Genomic DNA, 23,882 nt, shown 5'->3' on the forward strand with positions numbered 1-23,882 from the left:
TCAATCGATTGACGTTTTTTTTTTAATTATTCCGATAAGCTTGGTCCAACTTAGGAGTTTTAGTTTCTAAGTAAAAAAGTATTTCGGATCAATGTTCAAAATTTGCATTTCATTTGCAAGTAAAGAGCAGATTTGTATGCTAAAATATTTGTCAAAACATGCGCATATACTTATATGAACAAAATTTCTTCGAAATGTGCAGTTTTATGCAAATTTTCCATTGTAAAATTTTGTCTTCTATCTGTCGATAACATTTTGTATGAAGAAAAACTTCTTTTTAGTATAACATTTTTATAATATTTTTGTTCAGCCGTTTGAAACAAGGGTTTTTAAGGGAACTTATGACTTACGTAAAAAATAAGCTCACGCTTTTCTATTTCAAGGCAAAAACAAGTTAAAAAAGTCGTATTAAAAAACATGCAACGTAAAATTAAAAAAAAAAAAATACTTACCGTTTTCCTCAGTGTCGGTTTGAGGACATTTGTATACAGATGTTGTTGGGGTATTAGTACTATTATTATTTTCAGTTTTGCCGGAGCATTGGTGTTTTGAAAAAATTATGTTTTTGGAATTTTGATGATGATACCAAGTAAAACAAAGCTAGAACAAAATTGTGCAATATTTTGACAGTGACAGAACTTCCCTCACCCTTGAAGTATAATCTGACAAATTTCGCTTGTTTAAAAAATTATAAAATTAAATTTTGCGATTGTCGTTTTGTGATAACTGTTACCTCTATAAATTGACGTAATTAACATCCTTGCAACTCCTGCATGTTTAAATATAAAATATATTCAAAGCAGATAACTAACGGAAAAAAATGTAGACATTCTTAATTTCTCAGTACATGCTTAACTTATATTATACTTCGACCGAACTCGATTTTTAGCACGTTCAGATTACAACCATCAGCGGTTTTGGTTGATTTTGTGGCTTCAAGGCAGAGGAAAGGACACAAAACAATCTTAAAATATCTTCATGATTCAACAGCATTCGGTTTTTGCAATTTCAAAGTTAAATTGTAAAATATTGTTATACAATGTTGATTTTTTTCCAAAAATGTGGATGCTAAAGGCAAAACAAATTCAATACGAATTAATAAATCAAACATGCAGGGCTGTTATTATATAAAATGTAAAGAACATTTGTTCGGCAGAATTCTGAGATGACGTCATAATTTTTCGCTTTTGCAATTTTAAAGTTAAATTCTAAAATACAATCTTGAATTTTTTCCGAAAAATCTAGATGTCTAGGGGAAAAACTCAACACAATTTAATTCAGTTTAACAGTTTCAAAGTTAAATTGTAAATGTTGTCATACAATTTTGATTTTTGTGTCAAGTCTGGATGTTTACGGTGAAAACTCGACATGGATTCATGAATCACGCATACAGGAGTATACAATCCTATGAAATTAAATATATATTATAGCAAACTAGTGGTAAGTAAAATTTATTATAAAGTGATTTCTTTTGTTTTTAGAAAACATACCAATTTTGATGTTGAAGGGTTTTTTTTTAAATTTGTTTGTAAAAATCTCAAAGTCAGCGGTTTTTATTTGGATCCGCTGAAATCATGATTAAATCTTTAGATGAAATCCACAACTTTTTAAAAAATAACGTTTCAAAAATCTGAATGTCTAGGATAAAAACTTAACAGGGGTTCATAAAACACATGTGCAGGAGTACTTATCTTATTTTATAAAATTTAAATAACATTTATTACTGTAAATTTTGGAGATGACGTCAACAAATTGTTGGTAGGAATGATAGATATAACTAGTTCAGTAGTTTCGGAGATTAGCTGTCTAATAAAAATCCGGACAGACGGCAGTCAGACAGACAAACAGACAGACGGAAATAGGGAACCTACTGTTTCGTACTGTGTTTACACTGTAAAGTTGTTTTATGCGTCTTTTATATTTTTAGGAATATTTATTGCATTTGTAATTGTAACATCCCGGATAAGCGAAAAATGTAAATAATTGTATAAAACAAAAGAAGTAGACTGTTTCAGGCCCACCGGGAAATTTCCCGGTGTCCCGGCGGCACAATCCAACACCGATTTTCCCACATACTTTGTAGAAAACATTTTCGTTAGTTGAGATAAGTTTAGGATAATTTTCATTCATGAATTTATTGAAATTGTTTTGACTTTGAACATTTTTCACAAACTTTAATACCATCGGCTTTTCTGAATGTCTAGTTATAAATGCATTAGTAATATTTTGTCAAATTATTCTCCTCACTTTTACTTGCCAAGATCAGGTACTTGAAATACTGTATGCTCAGTCAACATGTACCAGTTAAAAATAAATGTAATAAATCATAAATACATTTTATTTTCCCCGAATAAACCATTTGCGGCGATCTGTAAGAAGCTGACTATGACTATAGCAGACCTATCTTCGGATTTTAGCAATATTTTAGAAAAAGAGGTAGTTTTGAATTTTTTTTAACTGACAACGTAAAACATACACAAATATGCATTATATGCTCAAACCGACAAAATATGCAATGGACTGTCAAAATGTACAATAATTAATCTAGGTCAATCAATTTCAAAAAGGATAATTCAAATATATAGGTACTTAAGCATTTATTAGTCATATCAAAATACTCCACATCCTCGTATTTTGCGAGTTTATGTACTCTGATAGATGAAACCAAGTTTCATCAGTAAAAAATGATACACCGAGCTGGTTTAAGTTCTTGAAGCACCTGCATTCTGTAGGGAAACATCAGGTCTTTTTTAACAATTTTCCAACAAGTTGAATATGACAAGTCATCAGCGACGAGATGTAATTAATTAATGTTGTTAACGTGCGACTTCCTGATTTCCTCTACCATTCTCACACAATAATTTTAATACATAAAATTAGCTTCAAGAATAGCAACAACAGAGAATTTTTCAAGACAATTCTGGTAAACAGAAATAATTAATTCAGTTTACGACAATTAACTGCGTTGGGAAAAATATCACACACATCTACTTACCTGAAATACGTCCACACTGTCACTTAGAGAATTAAATATTTGCCTGAAAATAATTTATAAACAAACACAAAAAAAATAAGTTGTTATCTAGATAATAATTAAACAATTATGTGTACAAGAAATTGCAAAAAAACGATTAGGGAAATTATCTTTTTGACAGCATTAGCAGCAAAGGGAACCAAATAATAAAGAAGGGTGCAAAAAATGTTTCAGCTTTCCTAATCGGTCGAACCATGAACTCCCCTACGAATTGGACAATTCCACCAAATCCGTAGGGACGTTCTTTTCCTTATAGTAACACGACTTTCAGGAAAACCCATGACTTGAGCTTGAATTACTCAATTTTGCAGGAAATTAAAACCACCTATTTCAGGATTGGGAAGGGTTAGATCAGTTAAATTCGTTTTCAAATTTAAGTCGATACTACATGTTTTGGCAATTTTGGAAACTTGATCATGTTTAGTGGATTTGTTCCACCGTGGTAATAGCAAAGAAGTAAAAAGTGAGGTTAGACTTACATTTCCTTCAGTGTAGGTAGTTATTGAGGTTTTGCTATTATTCTATAATTTCCAGTTAATAATTATTTAACTCAAATTTAGTTTGTTTTTAAGCATACAACGTCAGGAAATAGCTGTTAATTCTAGAATTGTGTCTTGATTAAGTAACATGTTTCAGAGAAACTTTTCTCTATAGCATTCAAATAAGGGATTCCAAACAGTGGTGACCCTAAATCTCTTTTCAGTCAATAATGCTAAACTTGAATATTAATTCAAGTAATAACAGCAAGCTTGTCAGGGTTACATTACGAACCTAAAACTCAAGCAAAACTTTTGGTCACATTAAAAAAAAAATCGATAGGAGCCCGGAATGTGGTTGTATAATTTAGAATCACGACACCGTCCGTCCACTCCCAAAATATTTCATAGAGGCATAACCGACGTTCGGGCTCGGAAAAACGGCGTAGGACAGTGGGAGCTTTAGATTAACACGAGCACTTAGCACTAAGAGCATGGGGCGCCCTCCCCACAACAACGACACTTCTCAAGGGGAAAGTCCGAAGACGTTAGGATCTCGAGGGAAGCGGCTATTGATTATTCGGCATCAATGAAATCCACTCATTCACTTCTTTCATCGTTATTATATTATAGAAAAGCTACATGATTACCTAAAAATATAATATTTACCACGATCACATCATAATCTCAAAAATACAATCACATCGAAACTAAATGAAGCCAAGCTAACTGTTTTAAAGTGCATTAAGTCAATCAGTACACTGTTAGACACATAATGGAAAAATATTAGTGCGCCCTGGAAGGGCTAGTTAGTTTATTATTTCTAGTGACTAATGGAATCGGCCTTAAAAATAAATTGCACGAAGGTTTAAGGGCGGGTTCTGTCCAGAAGTTTGACCAACCGGTGCTGCTGACCCGATCCCGACTTCCGAAAATCCTCTAGAATCTGGAAGAGATGTTTAGGAGAAATTTTTCATAAAACAGCCTCTGGATTCGACTACGTATACCTAATAATTAAAAAATTATTTTACTCACGTTGTAAGATAGCTCCTGCTTCAGTATCGCTGTGGTGTGCTCGTTTCCAACACAGCAAGCTAACAAGGTTGGGTAAAGTACATTTGAAAGCGTCTCCACCGAGAAATAGGGGAAAGGCAGAGAGCAGAGCTGCTGAAGGACCGAAGGGGGTTGGCCGCTCACTAGCAACATCTGAAAATGTTCTTTCTACATAGCTGTTTTGTAAAACAAATCGCAAGGAGATTAACTTGCAAATTATGCCTTATGAGGGTGTGAGGTAAGATGGCTTTGTTGGAGTTATAAAGCACTACTAATGAAATTGTGCAAGGGTTCGGTGATAAAATATATTTCAAGAAGTTGAACAAATATTGACAAAGAGAACTCCTTAAAGGCAATTTAAATCAGAATGGAAGTATTCGTAACTTTATAATTATCAAACACTTAATTAGAAGAAGAAATTCAAATTTCAGCGAGGAGAAACTTGATAAGAACAAAGGAATTCTGGGAGAAGGAAAGTTCGGCGATCGCGAATAAATTAAACAAAAGTTGTAATTCACAAAAAAAAAGAGGAAACAAAATCATGGAAATAAATACTCCAAGAATTTAGTTTAGTAACCAAAAACATGAGTGTTCTATGTATCTACCTGTCATTAGAGACAATAGGTAGGTACGTGTTATAATAATACAGTTGAGCAGAAATTGTAGATACATTATTCAATATTTTAAAAAGGTAAAATCAACATCAATGGTTTAATCCCAAATTATAGCTTCCAACAAACATAATCCACCGCCGATAGCACATTAAACGCCACAAATTAACGCTAATTCCTCAAAAACAGCAAATAATTTACCCCTTTCAACTTTTATTACGTGCACTTTGTGTGCTCTATTTTTTTTCGATCATCACCAATAACATGACCATAACAAAATAATCCCTGGCAATAATTTCCAACATGCCTTTTTGTTGTTTCAATAAAGCCTCATCGCCCTTTAATTTCCATATAAATTAGAAATTAATTTAACATTTGCGTCGATCCAGTGCCACCGGCTTTAAAACCTCCATAATACCAATGGCTGCCGTAAAATATAATGCGCAACAAAACGGTGTATCGCGTGCCGTAATTTAATCATAAAGCCAGACCCTGATGGTCGAAAACTATCACCGTCGTCTGCTACTCCCGCAGTATCGGTGGAAATGATCTCGATTACCGATCGTGATCGTGACCAACGACATCGGAGGGAGTGGTGTGGTTCCGAGGCGGCCCAGAGCACAATGAACGAGAGGGAAGTCAAAAAACGGGGCGAAGGTTATTGGAGAGAACTTCCCTTTTTGAAAACTTATAAACATTTTTGCGTTTTTTATTTTCTGATAACTTCTATAAACTTAAAAGCAGTGGTGTAATTAATACTGCTGCAGCTTTTTTGGACTTGAATTTTTCAGTTTTTCAAATTTTCGAATTGCAATTTTTCGTTTCGATTTTTTATTTTCTTTATTTTTACAATTCCTCAATTTTTCAATGTTCCGATTTTACGATTTTTATTTTTTGTGGCCTCAATTTTACGATATAGCTCTTCGAGTTTTCATTTTTAAACTTTCCAGTTGCTTAATTTTCCAGCTTTTCAATGTTTCAATTTTTCGTTTCAATTTTTTATTTTCTTTATATTTTAAATTTTTCAGTTTTTAGATTATTTCAATTTTGTGATTTGCAATTGTTCCAGTTTTCTAGTTAAAAAAAAATATTTTTCAATTTTAGGATTTCAGAATACCTATTTCAATTTAAAGTTTTTCAATTTCTCCATATTTAATTTTTCAATTTTTTTCGATTTTACAATTTTGACGATTCTAAATTTGGAATTTTACAATTTTTGGGTTTTCAATTTTCGGTTTTTTATTTTTTTTATTTTTACAATTTTTCCATTTTTCAATGTTCCGATTTTATAATTTTTTGGTTTCTTCCAATTCTATTTTAAATTTTTCGATTTACCATTTTTTCAAATTTTCAATTTTCTTTTGTTTCTTCAATTTTGCGACATGTAACCATTCTAGTTTTCATTTTAAAATTTTTCAATTTTTCATCTCTTCAATTTTTCGATTTCATTTGCAATTTTTCGATTCAGTTGTGTATAATTTTATTTTTAAATTTTTCTTTTTTTCATGTGATAATTTGAATTTTTTTGATTTTTCAATTTTTCGACTGTTCGAGTTTTCATTTTTAAATTTTTTCAGTTTTTCGATTTTCCAGCTTCCGGATGTTTCAATTTATAGATTTTGCAATTTTTCAGTTTTTCAATGTTCTGATTTTATAATTTTTCTCTTTTTCATTGTGAAAATTTTCAATTTTTCAATTTTAGAATGTTTAATTTTTCGTTTCTTCAATTTTTGATCTGCAATTTTTCGTTTTCTTGATTAAAAAAATCACTTTTTCAATTTTAGGATTTTAGAATATTTCCATTTTTAATTTTTCAACTCATCGATACATATTCAATTTTTCAATTTTTCGATTATTCAGTGTTACAATTTTTCGATTTTACAATTTTGATGGTTCTATAATTGTGCGATTTTACAATTTTTGGGTTTCCAATTTTTTTATTCGATTCGTTTTTTCTTCTTTCCAATTTTTCGATGATTTTTTTTATTTCTAAGTTCCTCGATTTTTAGTTTTTCAACTATCCGACTTTTGAGGTTCTCAATTTTTCGATTTAAAATTTCCCGGGTTTTCAATTTTTCGTTTTGATTTTTATTTCCTTGTTTTTTTTTAAATATTCTGACAATTTTTCGTTTCGGTTGTTTATTTTTTCCATTTTTCAGTTTTTCAATGTACCGATTCTACAATTTTTTCAATTTTTCGTTTCTTCAATTATTCGATTTGTAATTTTAGAATTTTTCCTTTTTTTTGCTTCCTCAATTTTCCGATATATAGCTCTTCGAGTTTTCACATTCCAATTTTCCAGTTTTTCAATGTTGTGATTTTATAATTTACCTATATTTTTTCGATTTATCAAATTTAGATTTTTCAATTCTTCGTTTCTTCAATTTTTGATTCGCAATTCTTCTAGTATTGCAGTTTAAAAAAATTTCACTTTCCAATTTTAGGATTTCAGAGTATGTAGTTCGATTTTTAATTTCTCGACATTTAATTTTTTAATTTCTCGATTTTACAATTTTTTGATTCGATTCGTTTTTTCTTCTTCCTAATTTTTCGATTATTTTTTAATTTTTAAGTTTCTCGATTTTTCGATGTTTCAATTTTTCTATTTTCCAACTTTTTCGACGTTTCAATTTTTCGTTTGGGTTTTTTATTTTCTTTATTTTTTCCATTTTTTAGTTTTTCAATGTTCCGAGTTCCGACTTTACAGTTTTTTCAATTTTTCGTTTCTTCAATTATTCGATTTGTAATTTTTCAATTTCTCATTTTTTTTGCTACCTCAATTTTCCAATATGTAGCTCTTCGAATTTTCATTTTTTAGATTTTGCAATTTTTCAGTTATTCGGTGTTCTGATTTTATAATTTTTCTTTTTTCATAATTTTCAGTTTTTGAATTTTTCAACTTTCAAATTTTTAATTTTTCGATTTTTCAATTTAATTTTTTTTAATTTATCATTTCCTCAATTTTTGATTTGCAAAGTTTCTAGTTTTCTACTTTAAAAAAATTCACTTTTTCAATTTTAGGATTTTAGAATACATATTTAGATTTTTCAATGTTACAGTTTTTCGATTTTACAATTTTGACGATTCTATAATTTTGCGGTTTTACAATTTTTGAGTTTTCAATTTTTTGATTCGATTCGTTTTTTCTTCTTTCTAATTTTTCGATTATTTTTTAATTTTTTAAGTTTCTCGATTTTTCGATGTTTCAATTTTTCGTTTGGGTTTTTTATTTTCTTTATTTTTTCCATTTTTTAGTTTTTCAATGTTCCGACTTCACAATTTTTCCAATTTTTCGTTTCTTCAATTATTCGATTTGTAATTTTGCAATTTTTCAGTTTTTCAGTGTTCTGATTTAATAATTTTTCTTTTTTCATTGTGAACATTTTCAGCTTATGAATTTTTCAACTTTAAAATTTTTAATTTTTCGATTTTTCAATTTTAAATTTTTTAATTTATCATTTCCTCAATTTTTGATTTGCAAATTTTCTAGTTTTCTACTTTAAAAAATTCACGTTTTCAATTTTAGGATTTTAGAATATTTAGATTTTTCACTGTTACAGTTTTTCGATTTTACAATTTTGACGATTCTATAATTTTGCGATTTTACGATTTTTGGGTTTCTAATTTTTTTATTCGATTCGTTTTTTCTTCTTTCCAATTTCCGATTCATTTTTTTATTTTAACTTCAGTTCAGTGATTTGTAATTTTTCGATTTTTAAAGTTTCTCAATTTTTAATCTTTCCATTTTTCAACCATATGAATATGAAAAATGGAAATATTGCAAAACTGTAAAATTGAAATATCAAAAATGAAAATACGAAAAACTAAAAATTAAAAACCTTGACAAATTTAGAAACTGGAAATCAAGAACTTGCAAAATTGAAAAGAGAAATTGAAAAATCGAAAAATTAAAAACTGAGACACTGAAAAATCGAAAATCGCAAAATGAAAACTTGAAATATCGAGAAATTGCAAAATTGAAACACTGCAATTCGAAAAATTGAAGAATCGAAAAATTAAAAAATTGAAAAAACAAAAAATTGGTTACAGGTAAAAAATCCACATTTTTCAAAAAATTATAGCGCTTGATTTTTATTTTTTTCTGATAAGTTTTATAGGTTAAAATAAAGATATGTAAACTACCGTTCATTGGGAAAAAAGATTTTTCAATCGTTAGGTAGGGTTGAATTTTTTCAAATGAAGAAATACTTGATCTAATTTTATAATGAAGCAATTACATATCACTAATTGTATCTTATTTCATTTTTTTTAATAAGGTAAATTTTTTTGTAAATTTTGGAAAATGACATATTTTTTTTTCAAAATTCGAGCTAAAATTGGTATATACATATAACGATAATATTGTAAATTAAAAAAAATCTTATAAGCACGTGCCTTTTCGGGAAAATGGAGTGACTCGTTCTTAATTTTAATCAATACAATGAATTGCCTCATTTATAATTTTTTTTGAGTTACCATAAGTAATTCTTAAATCTATCTATGTTAGTGCATTGATAAACCACAATTATATAATCATAATGCATATTTTACATATTTCAGAGAGAATTTATTCGGTAAAATTTTGCGAAAACGTAATTTTTTGGGAAGGGGATGAATGAATAAATTTAGAGTAACGATGTATCATGATTATGATAACCTTAAAACGTTTGCGATTTCAGGGCGTTCGGTTTTGCAGTTTCAAAGTTAAATTGCAAAATGTTAATGGAATTTTGAGTCTTTTCCAAAAGTCTGGATTCTAGAGTAAAAACTGAACATGGATTCAAAAAGCATATGTAAAAGATTGTCTTACTGCATAAAATTGAAATAATATTTACTAATGTAACTTTTGTAGATGTTGAGGATGTTTATTTTAGTTAGCGTTTTATCATCTACACGATATTTCTAATACACATATAAAATTTGACAACAATCGGTCCAGTAGTTTCGAAGATTATCTGTTTAATAAAAATTCGGGGAGACGGCAGACTGACAGACAGACAGACGAAAACGAGAGTTTAATACCGTAGATATTAATTTCATGTTTTTATGCTTCCTTATCAATGGATAAGATTGGGAATAAGGGTTGTATACAGAAAATACAGTAGTGACTATCAATGACAGTGCGTTGACTTAATGACATTCACACGTAAGTTTACAAGTTAACAATTACAGACAATCGATAGTCATTACTTGTGGTAACGGTCACATTTTTTTTTTATGAAAAGCAACGAAAATTTTAAAATACTTACTTCCTTATTGGCTACAGCTAGTCTGTTTTACACGGTACCGTTTTAGGAATCCGGAATTATTGGGAATTAAACTTCAGTTGCCGTTAATGTAATAAGTTAATAACGAAACCTAAAAATATTGTTAATAAAAAATAAATCTTTCTAGGAACGTGCATTATCTGTCTGTTATTTATATGGTAGTCCATCTCCATTTTTAATTATATATGAAATAATAATCAACACCCCAAAAACACTAAATTTGACACAAAACGTCGGCGTGTTTCACTAATCGAGTTAGCATATTACAATGCAGACGTGTTTCGCTAACTAAATTAGCATTATCAGGAAATTTAAAAGTCTTTATGTTACAAATGTGTTGTATAACTACTGTAACAAGCGCAGCAACTGATCAAAATGATCCTTCTAACTTATAGGGATTATCTTAAAAAAAACGAACTTTACAAATAATTTAACAAACAAGTTAACAGATTTGTCTCAAATTTTAGCAACATACACCAATACTGATTTAAAAAATTTGTGAATGTTTGAAGATAAGAAAACTTTAAACAGTCGTTCGTGCGTTCGTTTCGTTGCGCCCATTATTACCGTGTTGTGTCTTACCGACAACATTCCAACCAGCGTAAAACTAGGCACAACAAAACCGTATCCCCATTTTCCCTCTCGTAAGTTTTTTTTTTATAATCCGTGGGTGCAATTGGCCCAGAAAGCATCTCTGCATTCCTGCGGCGTTTCGGTCTCGCCGGCCGCCGTCATTAAGATAGCGCGGGCGCCATCGAAGCTGCCATGCCGCGAAAAACACCACAAGCCAGATTGATGTCGTTTCTCTTCTTCATCTTCGATTCTTCGGTGTTGGCGTGGTTAACGCTCACAGGGGGACAAAGTCGAAAACGGGTGGCGAAAATTCGGAAAAGTTTTGTTTTGGTCGAAAAACACGGTAAATTTGCTAAATTTTATTATGATTTGTTGCTTTAGTTTCTCCAAACTTCATTGTGTTTGTTATTCATTTTTTAACTGAAATTATTCCGTTCGAATCTACGATTCACGTGAATACTGTTACTTGAACCAAGTAGTTTTCGGAAGTAAGTAATTTTATCAAGAAAACATCGTTAGGCACATGAATTGCCAGAATTAATGTTAATTACCATTTAATCGTTACATTTTGCTAGTTTCGAGTGATATTTTTTACATTTTTACTTTCTCTTTTTTCGATGTTTCATAACTCCGAGAGTATAAAAAAGTAGATCTTCAGATTCAGTCTTCCTGTGTACTAACGATTTCTTTAGGGCGATATTCTCCAAAATTACCGTCAGATCATCCGATCTATTAGTCTCCTTATGTGCGAGACATCGGTTACATGAAACAGGCGACAAATATTGCGCCATTTTCGTAAAATAATTGTGATTAAAAATCAAGGCGGGTTCATAAACAAGTCTTCTACATGATATTCCTAACATACATCTAAAATTTGACAACAATCGGTCCAGTAGTTTCGAAGATTATTTTCGTCGAAAGGAAACAGTTAACAAACGCCTTAGAAACGATGTTCGCAGAATATACAATATGTAGACAATTGCATTGTCCGATTTGTAAAATTAAATGACATAGGTATGTACCAGAAAAAAATGAATCGTTTCGTTGCGAAATTTTATGCGCGGTCATATTTATTTACATTAAAGCTGGAATAAATGCATTATTATCTATGAATGACAAGTTGGCTCAAAACGAGGCGTTAACCGAGTTGTGTAACTATACGAGTATGCTAATAAGGTATTAATTCACGTGTTATAAAATTTTATCCACGGCTTAGGAATGAATTGTTTGAAATTCATATTAACAAATGAAAAAACAATGAATGTTCTAATTAAATTATTCCATTCTTTTGAGTGAGAACTGAAATTAGGGTCGTGGGCCTTGCTTGATACAATAACCTTTATCATTAAAGTAATTTATGTCTGATAACGTAGTAGTGGTCTATTAGACACCACCACGTGCCGAAATTGTCTCAGAATACGAAAAGTTGCAACTTCTAGGTTTTAATGTTTTATCTCTGACCTACGTGGTTAGGATTTCAGAACATGTTACTTCCAGCATTTTTCCAACCTACGAAAACGAAAATGCTGAGAAATTTCTCAGATTTGACCCATAATTTTTAGATTTAAGCTATATATTAGCGAATTTAGAACATTTTAGAGTTAGAAAGATTCCCGAGATTCTTTCAAAGTATTTCAAAAGCAAGACTCAAGGGATTCATGAGATTTTTAAAAATTACTTCAAATGCATTACAGGGATATCCAAGATTCTTTTAAACCACTTCAAAAACAAAACACAAGGAGTCCCCCAGATTCTTTTAAAATACTTCAAAAACATGACAAGGGATCCTCTAGATTCGTTTAAACTGCCTAAAAAACAAAAGAGAAGTGATTTCCGAGATTCTTTCAAATAACTAAAAAAAAAAAAAATACAACGAATCACCGAGATTCTTTCAAACTACTTCAAAAACAAAACACAAGGGATCCCCGTGATTCTTTTAGACTAAGTACTTAAAAAACATAAGACATGGGGTTCCCGAAATTACTTCAAAAACAAGACCCACAAAGGGTCCCCGAGATCCTTTCAAACTACTTCAACAAACAAAACACAAGAGGACCTCCAGATTCTTTCGAATAACTTTAAAAACAAAATGCAAGGGGTTTCCGAGATTCTTTCAAATTACTTAAAAAAAAAGACGTAAGGGCTCGCCCAGATTCTTTTAAATTACTTCAAAAACATTACAAGAGATTCCGAGATTTTTTTAAAATATTGAAAAACAAAAAACCGGGGTCTACGAGATCCTTTCAAACCACTTTAAAAAGAAAAATACAAGGAATCCTCGAGATTCTTTCAAACTAATCTTCAAAAACAAAACACAAGTGGTTCCCGAAATTACTTAAAAAACAAGATACACAAAGGGTCCCCAAGATCCTTTCAAACTATTTCAAAAACAATATATAAGGGGTTTCCGAGATTGTTTCAAAGTACTTTACTTATATATACAAGGAATCCCCGAAATTCTTTCAAATTAATACTTCAAAAACAAAACACATGTGATTCCCGAAATTGGTTTAAATTACTGCAAAAACATTACAAGCGATTCCCGTTATCCTTTTAAAATACTTAAAAAAAATACAAGGAATCCCCGAGATTCTTTCAAACTATTTCAAAAACAAACAAAATATAAGGGGTTTCCGAGAATCTTTCAAAGTAGTTTAAAAACGACAAACAAGGGCTTCTCAAGATTCTAATAAATTGCTTCAAGAACAATATACAGAAAGATCTCCAAGATTCTTTCCAATTACTTCAAAAACAGCGAGACTTCGAGATTATTTCAAACTAAATACTTCAAAAACAAGACAAGGAATCCCCGAGATTCTTTTAAATTACTTCAAAAACTTGATAAGGGATCCTCTAGATCCGTTTAAACTACCTAAAAAACATAAGAGAAGTGATTCCCGAGATTCTTTCAAATAACTTCAAAAACAAAAGACAAGGGATCCCCGAGATTCTTTTAAACTAAGTACTTAAAAAACATAAGACATGGGGTTCCCAAAATTACTTCAAAAACAAGGCCCACAAAGGGTCCGCGAGATTTTTTCAAACTACTTCATAAACAAAACACAAGGGGACCTCCAGATTCTTTCAAATAACTTCAAAAACAAAACACAAGTGGTCTCCGAGATGCTTTCAAAATACTTTAAAAACAAAACACAAGGGATCCCCGAGATTCTTTTAAACTAAGTACTTAAAAAACATAATATGTTGGGCTCCCGAAATTACTTCGAAAACAAAACCCACAAAGGGTCCCCGAGAACCTTTTAAACTACTTCACAAACAAAATATAAGGGGTTTCCGAGATTCTTTCAAATTACTTCAAAACCTAAACACAAGTGATCCCCGAGATACTTTCAAATTACTTAAAAAATAAGACAAACGGTGTCCCCCAGATTCTTTTAAATTACGTCAAAAACATGACAAGGAATCCACGAGATTCTTTCAAATAACTTAAAAAAATACAAGGAATCCCCGAGATTCTTTCAAACTACTTCAAAAACACAACACAAGTGGTTCCCGAGATACTTTCAAATTATTTCAAAAACAAGACCTACAAAGAGACCCCGAGATCCTTTCAAACTACTTCACCAACAAAACACAAGGGGCCTCCAGATGGTACTTCAAAAACATTACAACGGATCCCTGAGATTCTTTTAAACTATTAAAAAACAAAAGACACGGGGTTCCCGAGATCCTTTCAAATCACTTCAAAAAAACATATATACAAGGAATCCCCGAAATTCTTTCAAACTAATACTTCAAAAACAAAACACATGTGATTCCCGAAATTGGTTTAAATTACTTCAAAAACATTACAAGTGATTCCCGATATCCTTTTAAACTATTAAAAAACAAAAAACACTAGGTTGCCGAGATCCTTTCAAACCACTTCAAAAAAAAAAAAATACAAGGAATTACCGAGATTCTTTCAAACTAATACTTCAAAAACAAAACACAAGTGGTTCCCGAAATTACTTCAAAAACAAGATACACAAAGGATCCCTGAGATACTTTCAAACTATTTCAAAAACAAACAAAATATAAGGGGTTTCTGAGATTCTTTCAAATTACTTCAAAAACAAGAACCACAAAGGGTCCCCTTGATCCTTTCAAACCACTTCAAAAAAAAAAAAAATACAAGGAATCCCCGAGATTCTTTCAAACTAATATTTCAAAAACAAAACACAAGTGGTTACCGAAATTACTTAAAAAACAAGATACACAAAAGGTCCCCAAGATCCTTTCAAAGTACTTTAAAAACGAGACACAAGGGCTTCTCAAGATTCTAATAAATTGCCTCAAGAACAATATACAGAAAGATCTCCAAGATTCTTTCCAATTACTTCAAAAACAGCGAGACTTCGAGATTATTTCAAACTAAGTACTTCTTCAAAAACAAGACAAGGAATCCCCGAGATTCTTTTAAATTACTTCAAAAACATGATAAGGGATCCCTGAAATTCTTTTAAACTACTTAAAAAACAAAAGAGATGGGGTTCCCGAGATTCTTTTAAACTACTTCAAAAACAAAACACAAGTGGTCTCCGAGATACTTTCAAATTACTTTAAAAACAAGACACAAGGGGTCCTCCAGATTTTTTAAAATCAATTCAAAAACATTACAAGGGACCCCCGGAGATTCTTTTAAATTATTAAAATACAAAAGACAGGGAGTTCCCGAGATTACTTCAAAAACAAGATGCGCAAAGGGTCCCCGAGATCCTTTCAAAGGGCTTCCCAAGATTCTAATAAATTTCTTTAAGAACAATATACAGAAAGATCTCCAAGATTCTTTCCAACTACTTCAAAAACAAAACACAAAGGGTCTCCCAGTTCTTTCAAATTACTTACTTTACAAAAAAGACACAACTGGTCTCCGAGATTGTTTTAAATTAATTTAAGAACAAGACAAGGGATCCCCGAGATTCTTTTAAACAACTTAAAAAATGAAAGACAAGGGATTCCTGAGATTCTTTCAAACTGCTTCAAAAATAAAACACAAGGTGTCCCCGAGATTCTTTTAAATTGCTTCAAACACACAATTTCACGGATTGCGGGACGTGATTATTTCAGACTACTTCAAAAACAAGACAAGGAACCTCAGTTTCTTTCAAATTACTTACTTCACAAGACACGAGGCGTCTTCGAGATTCTTTTAAACTACTTTAAAAATTAAAAGACAAGGGGTTCCTGAGATTCTTTCAAATTATTTCAAGAATAAGACAAGGAATCTCCGAGATTCTTCCAAATTACTTAAAAAACAAGCACAAGGGGTCTAATACACTGCTTAAAGGACAAAACATAGAAAGATCTCCCAGATTCTTGTAAATTGCTTCATCGATTGCGGGACTTCGAGATTATTTCAAACTACTAAGTAAGTAGGTACTTCAGAAACAAGACAAGGAATCCCCGAGATTCTTTACAACTACAAAAATAAAACACAAGGGGTTCCCCAGATTCTTTTAAATTACTTTAAAAACATAACATTACAAGGGTTCTTAAGATTCTTTCAAATTATTATTTCAAAGACAAGACATCACGAACAGGGGCTGGTGGGACTATATGAAAATCGAGAATTTTCTATACTTTTAAATGAAGTAAAACTTCGGTTCACAAGTCCCATCTGCCTCTGGTAAAGCGCCTCAGATTTGAAAAAGGAGGCCATTTTGTTCGAATTCCGTGTTCAAAAGTTTCAGTTTTCACGTTGAAGTCTTCGATTTCGTGACAGAAAATACACATACGACATTTTGCAATAATGGATCAAGCGACAACTTTTCTTCTTCGGGAAAGTTTTTCTAAATTCAGAATTACCAAAAGGTGGCTTTTTCCCGTTCGTAATATACACCGAGCGCAAAAAAAACGGCCACCCTGAAATATTTCGCAAAACCTCTTTAAAATAATTAATTAAACTAGTGATTGTTATTTTATTAAAGAACCATTCATTATTGACACAGGATGTAAAAATCAATTAAAAAAAGGAGACAAATAAATACAAAATTAAATTAAATTTAATTTAAGAAAGTACTAACAAAAACTGGATGGCCGGTTTTTTGTCGGTCAGTATAGTTCCTTCATTATATCCTAGTTCAATGATTAATAACAATAATAACATGGAAATTATCCAACGTCACCTTGGAGGGTTACCTGCTGGTGGTAGTAACACGTGTCCAGTCCGTGTGACCGGAAACGGAATTAAATGGCGCGCGGAAAAGCTAACAGGTAAGTAGTGACACGCAAACGGTTATCGCTAATGATGATATCGGAATATTACATCGCTGAGTGAGTTATTTACAGGTACGTGAGGATTTATTGCCTGGCTAATTAGCATCGAATGTGAAAGCTGGTGAAAATCATGACTAATCACTGCGAAACAAAAACATTTTGAGTACATTGTTAAAATTAGTACAGTAAACACTTTTCCGTATGTACATATAATCAAGCAAAACTGAAAAAAACGCAAAAAATGGCCCCTTCAATGTGGTTCAAAATGCTCACTATCCCTAATACATATGTATCCAGATACTTCGTAAGCTCATTCCAAAGCAAATGAACCGAGAAGTTAACAAACGGGAAATTGATCAGAACAGCTGCATTCAGAAAAGAATTGTTGAATCAATTGAGCTTTAGACTGAACTAACTGAATTACTGTGGATTACAGTGAATTTGTATCATTAACCCATTACACTTTGTTTGTAGAACTTAATCCAACTTTGAATTTAAATTCAACTAGAATCAATTTTTGCATGTTAATTTTCACCACACGACACCACGACGGGATCAATTTTTCTAAACGCAATCATTTATCGTCGCACTAATTTAAAAACCCATAAACTGAAATCCACCCCCGACACCGATACCTCCTAATTTCTTCCATTACGCAACCCCTTGCCACCTTACGCCCCTCACTCGACACGTATATCAGAAAAAGTATTCACACTTCCTGTCAATTTAGGTCACGATTGATTTATGGATTTTTAACGCCAATCAAAACTGACCTGATTCTCGTTATTTTCCACGGCGAAGTAGCCAGTGACGGCTACGACTTCGTGGAGGAGATCCTGATGGGCACCTGCTTCCGCAGCGGCGTCCTTCCCGTTGCTTTTCGGAGAGGCTGCGATCGTGGGGAGGGCGCAACACCAGATCAAATGGCTGGCGATGTGGCGGAACTGTAACGAGATACCCTCGGCACCGAGCACTTCCTGGAAGCAAAAAAAGAGAAAAAATGAGGAGCGAGCGGGAGAAGTCGATCTATCATTCGGCCGGGAAAATTGAATTGTGGTTATTGTGTGTCTTAGTTTAACCCAACAGTCGGTTTGTTAGTTACGGACGGAGAGGTCTCTGGAGGATCGGCCGTGCTTTACGGGACACACGCTCCATCCCATGGGGGTTAATCAAGTGCGGCGGGACCGCCAATGAACACATATCAATCTCACGCGCGGAGGTTAGGTCATCTGTGCAAACTTATGGGTCGACAGGGAGTAGGCAAATAGGGACGCGGATTATGAGTCAAAAAAAAATGACTACATTATTATGTTAATCATTCGTATTGTTTATTAAGCAACGATGAAAAATTCATTTTCTTTCAATAAATCCATCAAAAAATCAGCAAAAGAAGGAATTATAAATGGAATGAACAAATAAAAGCTTGAAAAAACCACTCGCTGCAGTGACACTACAACTTCTGTAAGTTTTAATTTTTAATTTCAACGGCCCGAGATGATGGCACGATGTTCTTGTGTAAAAACGACCGCAGTTTTTTAATTAATGTCCTAAGTGAATGTAATGAACGACACTTGTTTATCATTCAACTTTGTGCTTTAGCTTATTACACAGAAGGCCGAAATCCCGGAAAAGTTGATGTCGTAAAATCAACGTCATCATCTGAAGTTCGCTTTTAAATAAGTTATTTTAAGTGATCTTTGGTCAAATATTATTACTTACTAAAAGAATATGTTTATTTAATACTTACTTTATGCGTTTATTTGATGAACTAAGTACATTGAATTAAAAGTTGAAGATAAATCCAGTGTAAATATTTGGGGGTGGGGATTTGTTCTTGCGAAAAACGCACAAAACTCCTCTTGGATTTTTTTGTTAGTACAAAAGTACTTTAATTTAGATAGCTATAGTTTAACATTGATACCATTGATACGATATTTCCAGCAAAAGATTAATCATTTTTGATTATCACTACAATAAACTATTTCATTCGTAATTTTTTTGCCATGTACCATTCCGAACATTTTAAATACGATTGAATTTGAAGGTTTTATGATGACGTCATTAAAAAAAAATCATTATCAAACCAAATTTTCCGAAAATCTTGTTCTGGACCATTACTACTTGTTTGTTGGAATGTTTTTCGAATCAGCTTGTAGAAATCTAAGGTCATTTTCAATTTGTACGAATTTTTTCGGCTTCATTTCTTCGAAAATTTTAACAATTTTTCCAAAAGAAATAAAATGAAAAATGAGTTTTTGTGAAATTAAAAAAAAAAAATTATCCAACCGAATTTTTCGAAAACCTTCGACTGTAACCATTTACACTTTGTATTTTTCGAATCGGCTCGTCGAAATCTATCACCCAGATATTTTTTATTTTTGGAAACTTTTCAAAAATTTCAATTTTTCAATTCGAAAATTACACGAAGGTGTAGATTTTGATTTACGATGTCATTTTTTGCTCCATTGCTGCAAAAATTCCAACAATTTTTTCAGAAAATGGCAATTTTAGAGATAGGACCATTATTACTTTGAGTGTGAATAGTTTGATCGTTTTTCGAGTACCTACCATTCGAAAATTATTCAAAGACATTTATTTATCTTCTTTAGATTTCGAATTGTAGAAGTTATTTTCAGCTTCATATCGTCAAAAGTTTCAACAATTTTCCAGAATCGATAAAATGAAAAATGATGATTTTCGACATATTTAAAAAATATCAATATCCAACCAAATTTTCGAAAACTTTGGGACCATTAACACTTTATATTTTTCGAATCATTGTGATAATTTTTGGATAACTTTTGAAAAATGTCAGATTTTCAAGTATGATTTTTTTGGCCGTTCTTCGAACACACCTCGAAAATTACCTAAAAACATGTTCTTGTAGATTTCGATTTGAAGAAGTAATTTTTGGCTTCATTTTTTCGAAAATTCCAACAATTTTTCCAGAATCCATAGAATGAAAAATGAAATTTTTCGAAAATCTTGGTCAAGGACCATTAACACTTTATATTTTTCGAATCAGCTCCTTGAGATCTATTTCCCAGAATTTTTGAGGATTTTTAGATAACTTCAAAATCTAAATTTTTCAATGATGAATACGTATGAATTTTTTAACTGTCCCTAGAACACTTTTCGAAAATTATTCACGACATTTTCTTGTCGATTTTAACTTTAGAAGTTATTTTCGGCTTCATATCTTCGAAAATTGCATTTTCGAGAAAAAAATTCATTATCAAATCGAATTTGTCGAAAATTTTGGTCCGGGACCATTATAACTTCGGATATGTTTTTCGAAATCTATATCCCAGCGTTTTTTTAATTCTAAGCAACTTTTCAGAAATCTCAGTTTTTCGATGAATATTTTTTCCGTTTTTCGAACATCATTCGAAAATTACCTAAGGCATTTAATTATTTTCTTATAGATTTCGGCTGGTAGAAGTTATGTTCGACTTCATTTCTTTTAAGATTCAAGCAATTTTTCAAGAATCCATAAAATGAAAAATCACAATTTTCGATAATTGAAAAAAAAAATCAACATCAAACAATTTTTCGAAATTTTTTTTAATTTTATACAATTTTTCAAAATTTACGCCCAGGTATGAACTTTTTGAACGTCCCTCGACTACTTTTCAAAAATTCCCCAAGGACATTTTTTTGTGGATTTCGACTTATAGAAGTTGTTTTCGGCTGCACTTCTTCGAAAATTCTGACAATTTTTCTAGAATCGATAAAAAGAAAAATGGCCATTTTCGAGAAAAAAAAAAAAACGAGTCAGTCCGTCGAAGAATTTCTTCAGGATTTTTAGAAAACTTTAAAAATCTCAAATTTTCCATTTTAATTTTTCCAGAAAATGAAAAATGACAATTTTTGAGGTATCTATTTAAAAAAATCATTTTCAAATAGTACTTTGTTGAAAATCTTCGTTCGAGACCATCAACAAGTCGTGTTTTTCGAATTAGCTTATGGAGAAAATTTTTTGGGCACTTTTAGGCGACAATTTTCCAGACAAAAAAAAATCACTATCAAAACGAATTTTTTGAAGATCTTGATAATACTTTGTTTTTTGAATCAGCTCGTAGAGATCTATATCCCACATTTTTTTTATTTTTAGAGCAATTTTTCAAAAATTACCTAAAGACATTTTCGTACTGATTTTAACTCGAAATCTTATTTTCGGCTCCATTTCTTCGAAAATTTCAACAATTTTTCAAAAATCTCAACTTTTCAATGAATATTTTGACCTTTTTCGAAGACAGTCCGCAAATTACCCAAAGACATTTATTTTTTTGTACATTTCGACGTGTGGAAGTTATTTTGGCTTCATTTTTTCGGAAAATCTAACAATTTTTCCAGAATCCTTCGAGATATTAAAAAATTTCAATATCAAACCGATTTTTTTTTTTGAAAACCTTGCCCTGGGACCATTCCAGAATTTTTGAGAATTTTTAATCAAATGTACAAAAATCTCAATTTTCCAATGAATATTTTGATCATTTTTCGAAAACTCTCTAAAGACATGTCCTTGTAGATTTCGACCTGTAGAAGTTATTTTTGGGTTCATTTCTTCGAAAATTCCAACAATTTTTCCAGAGTCCATAACATGAAAAATGAAAATTTTCATGATATTTAAAAAATTTCAATGTCAAACCGAATTTTTCCAAAAACCTTGGTCAAAGGCCATTGACAGTTTATATATTTCGAAACAAGCCGTCCAGATCTATATTCCAAAATTTTTTGAGGATTTTTAGACAACTTTTCAAAACCTTAATTTTCAATGATGAAAATTACTCAGACATTTTCTTGTCAATTTGGCTTGAGAAGATTTTTTGTTCAATTTTTAAGCAACTTCTTAAAAATCTCAATTTTTCAATGAATTTTGTAACCGTCCCTCGTAAATTTACCGAAGGACATTTTCTTGTGGATTGTGACTTGCAGAAGTTATTTTCCGCTACATTTCTTCGAAAATTCCAACAATTTTTTCAGAATCGATAAAATGAAAAATGGTATTTTCGAAAAAAAAAATTATGAAATTGAATTTTTCGAAAATCTTGGTCAGGGACTATTAATATTTTGGGCATGTTTTTCGAAATCAGCTCGTAGAGATCTATATCTCTATCGCATTTTTACTTATTTTTAGGCAACTTTTCAGAAATCTTAATTTTTCAATGAATATTTTGACAGTTTTTCGAGCACCATTCAAAAATGACGTAAAGGCATTTATTTTTTTGTAGATTTCGGCTTGCAGGAGGTATTTTAGCTTCATTTCTTCGAAAATCCCAACAATTTTTCCAGAATCGATAAAATGGAATATGGCAATTTTCGACAAAAAAATATTATCTCATCGAATTTTTCAAAAATTTCGGTCAGTGACCATTATTACCTTGGGGTATGTTTTTTGAATCAGCTCGTAGAGATCTATATATCAGGTTTTTTAAATGTTTAGGCAACTTTTCAAAGATCTCAATTTTCTTGAATATTTTGACCGTTTTTCGAGCATCATTTGTAAATTACCCAAAGGCATATATTTTTTTGTAGAATTCGGCTTGTCGCAGTTAATTTTGGCTTCATTTTTTTTGACATTCTAACAATTTTTCCAGAGTCAATAAAATGAAAAATGACGTTTTGTATTTGACAAAAATCGGTATCAAACCGAATACTTCGAAAACCTTGGTCTGGGATCATTTTATATTTCGAATCGGGTCGTCGAGATCTATAATCCCGAATTTTTTGAACATTTTTAGACAACTTTTCGAAGATTTCAATGTCTTATACTCCCAAATATATTTTTTAACTCATCCAAAATTACCCAAGGACATTTTCTTGTAGATTTTGACTTGAGAAGTTATTTTCGGCCCCATTTCTTCCCAAATTCCAACAATTTTTCCAGAATCCATTAAATGAAAAACGAAAATTTTTCTAGATATTTAAAAAATTTCAATGTCAAACCGAATTTGTCGCAAACCTTGATCGAGGGCCATTAACACTTTATATTTTTCGAATCAGCTCTTCGAGATCTGTATTCCAAAATTTTTTGAGGATTTTTATACAATTTTTCAATTATGAATACGTCCCTAGAACACTTTTCGAAAATGACTCATACATTTTCTTGTCGATTTGGCTTGAGAAGTTATTTTCGGCTCCATTCTTCGAAAATTCCAACAATTTTTTCAGAATCGATAAAATGAACAACTGCATTTTCGAAAAAAAAAAAAAAATCATTATGAGATCGAACTTTTTGAAAATCTTGGTCAGGAATTATTACTATTTTGAGTATGTTTTCGGTCCCATTTCTTCGAAAATTTCAACAATATTTACAAAATCGTTAAAATTGGAACAGACTATTTTCAAGACAAAAAAAAAAAATCATTATGAAATCGAATTTTTAGCGAAATTTTCAACAATCTCAATTTTTCAATGAATATTTTGCCTGTTTTTCGAGCATCATTCGAAAAAAACCCTAAAGACAATTATTTTATTGCAGATTTTGTAAAAAGACAATTTTCGAGATCCACATTTAAAAAAAATTCAATATCAAACCGAATTTTTTGAAAACCTTGGTATGGGACCAACACTTTACATTTTTCGAATCAACTAATCGAGAATTTTTTGAGGATTTCTTGGCAACTTTTCAAAAATCAAAAATTTG

At 31.2% G+C, this 23,882-nt stretch overlaps 1 protein-coding gene across 1 annotated transcript in view; it reads right to left on the bottom strand.

The window, feature by feature from the left end:
* Positions 1-4,113: 4,113 nt before the first annotated feature.
* LOC135124429 (S phase cyclin A-associated protein in the endoplasmic reticulum) overlaps positions 4,114-23,882 on the bottom strand; it is a 98,698-nt gene continuing 78,929 nt past the window's right edge. The window contains exons 10-12 of the mRNA XM_064049482.1: positions 18,007-18,210; positions 4,546-4,716; positions 4,114-4,456 (exon numbers count right to left, since the gene is read on the bottom strand). Of these exons, the coding sequence (XP_063905552.1) occupies positions 4,379-4,456; positions 4,546-4,716; positions 18,007-18,210 (453 nt within the window). The 3' untranslated portion in view covers positions 4,114-4,378. The remainder of the gene's footprint in view (positions 4,457-4,545; positions 4,717-18,006; positions 18,211-23,882) is intronic.

The sequence above is a fragment of the Zophobas morio genome, unplaced genomic scaffold (assembly GCF_036711695.1).
Source record: "Zophobas morio isolate AGI-343-1 ecotype UQ-CSIRO unplaced genomic scaffold, CSIRO_AGI_Zmor_V1 ptg000007l, whole genome shotgun sequence".
Taxonomy (NCBI): domain Eukaryota; kingdom Metazoa; phylum Arthropoda; class Insecta; order Coleoptera; family Tenebrionidae; genus Zophobas; species Zophobas morio.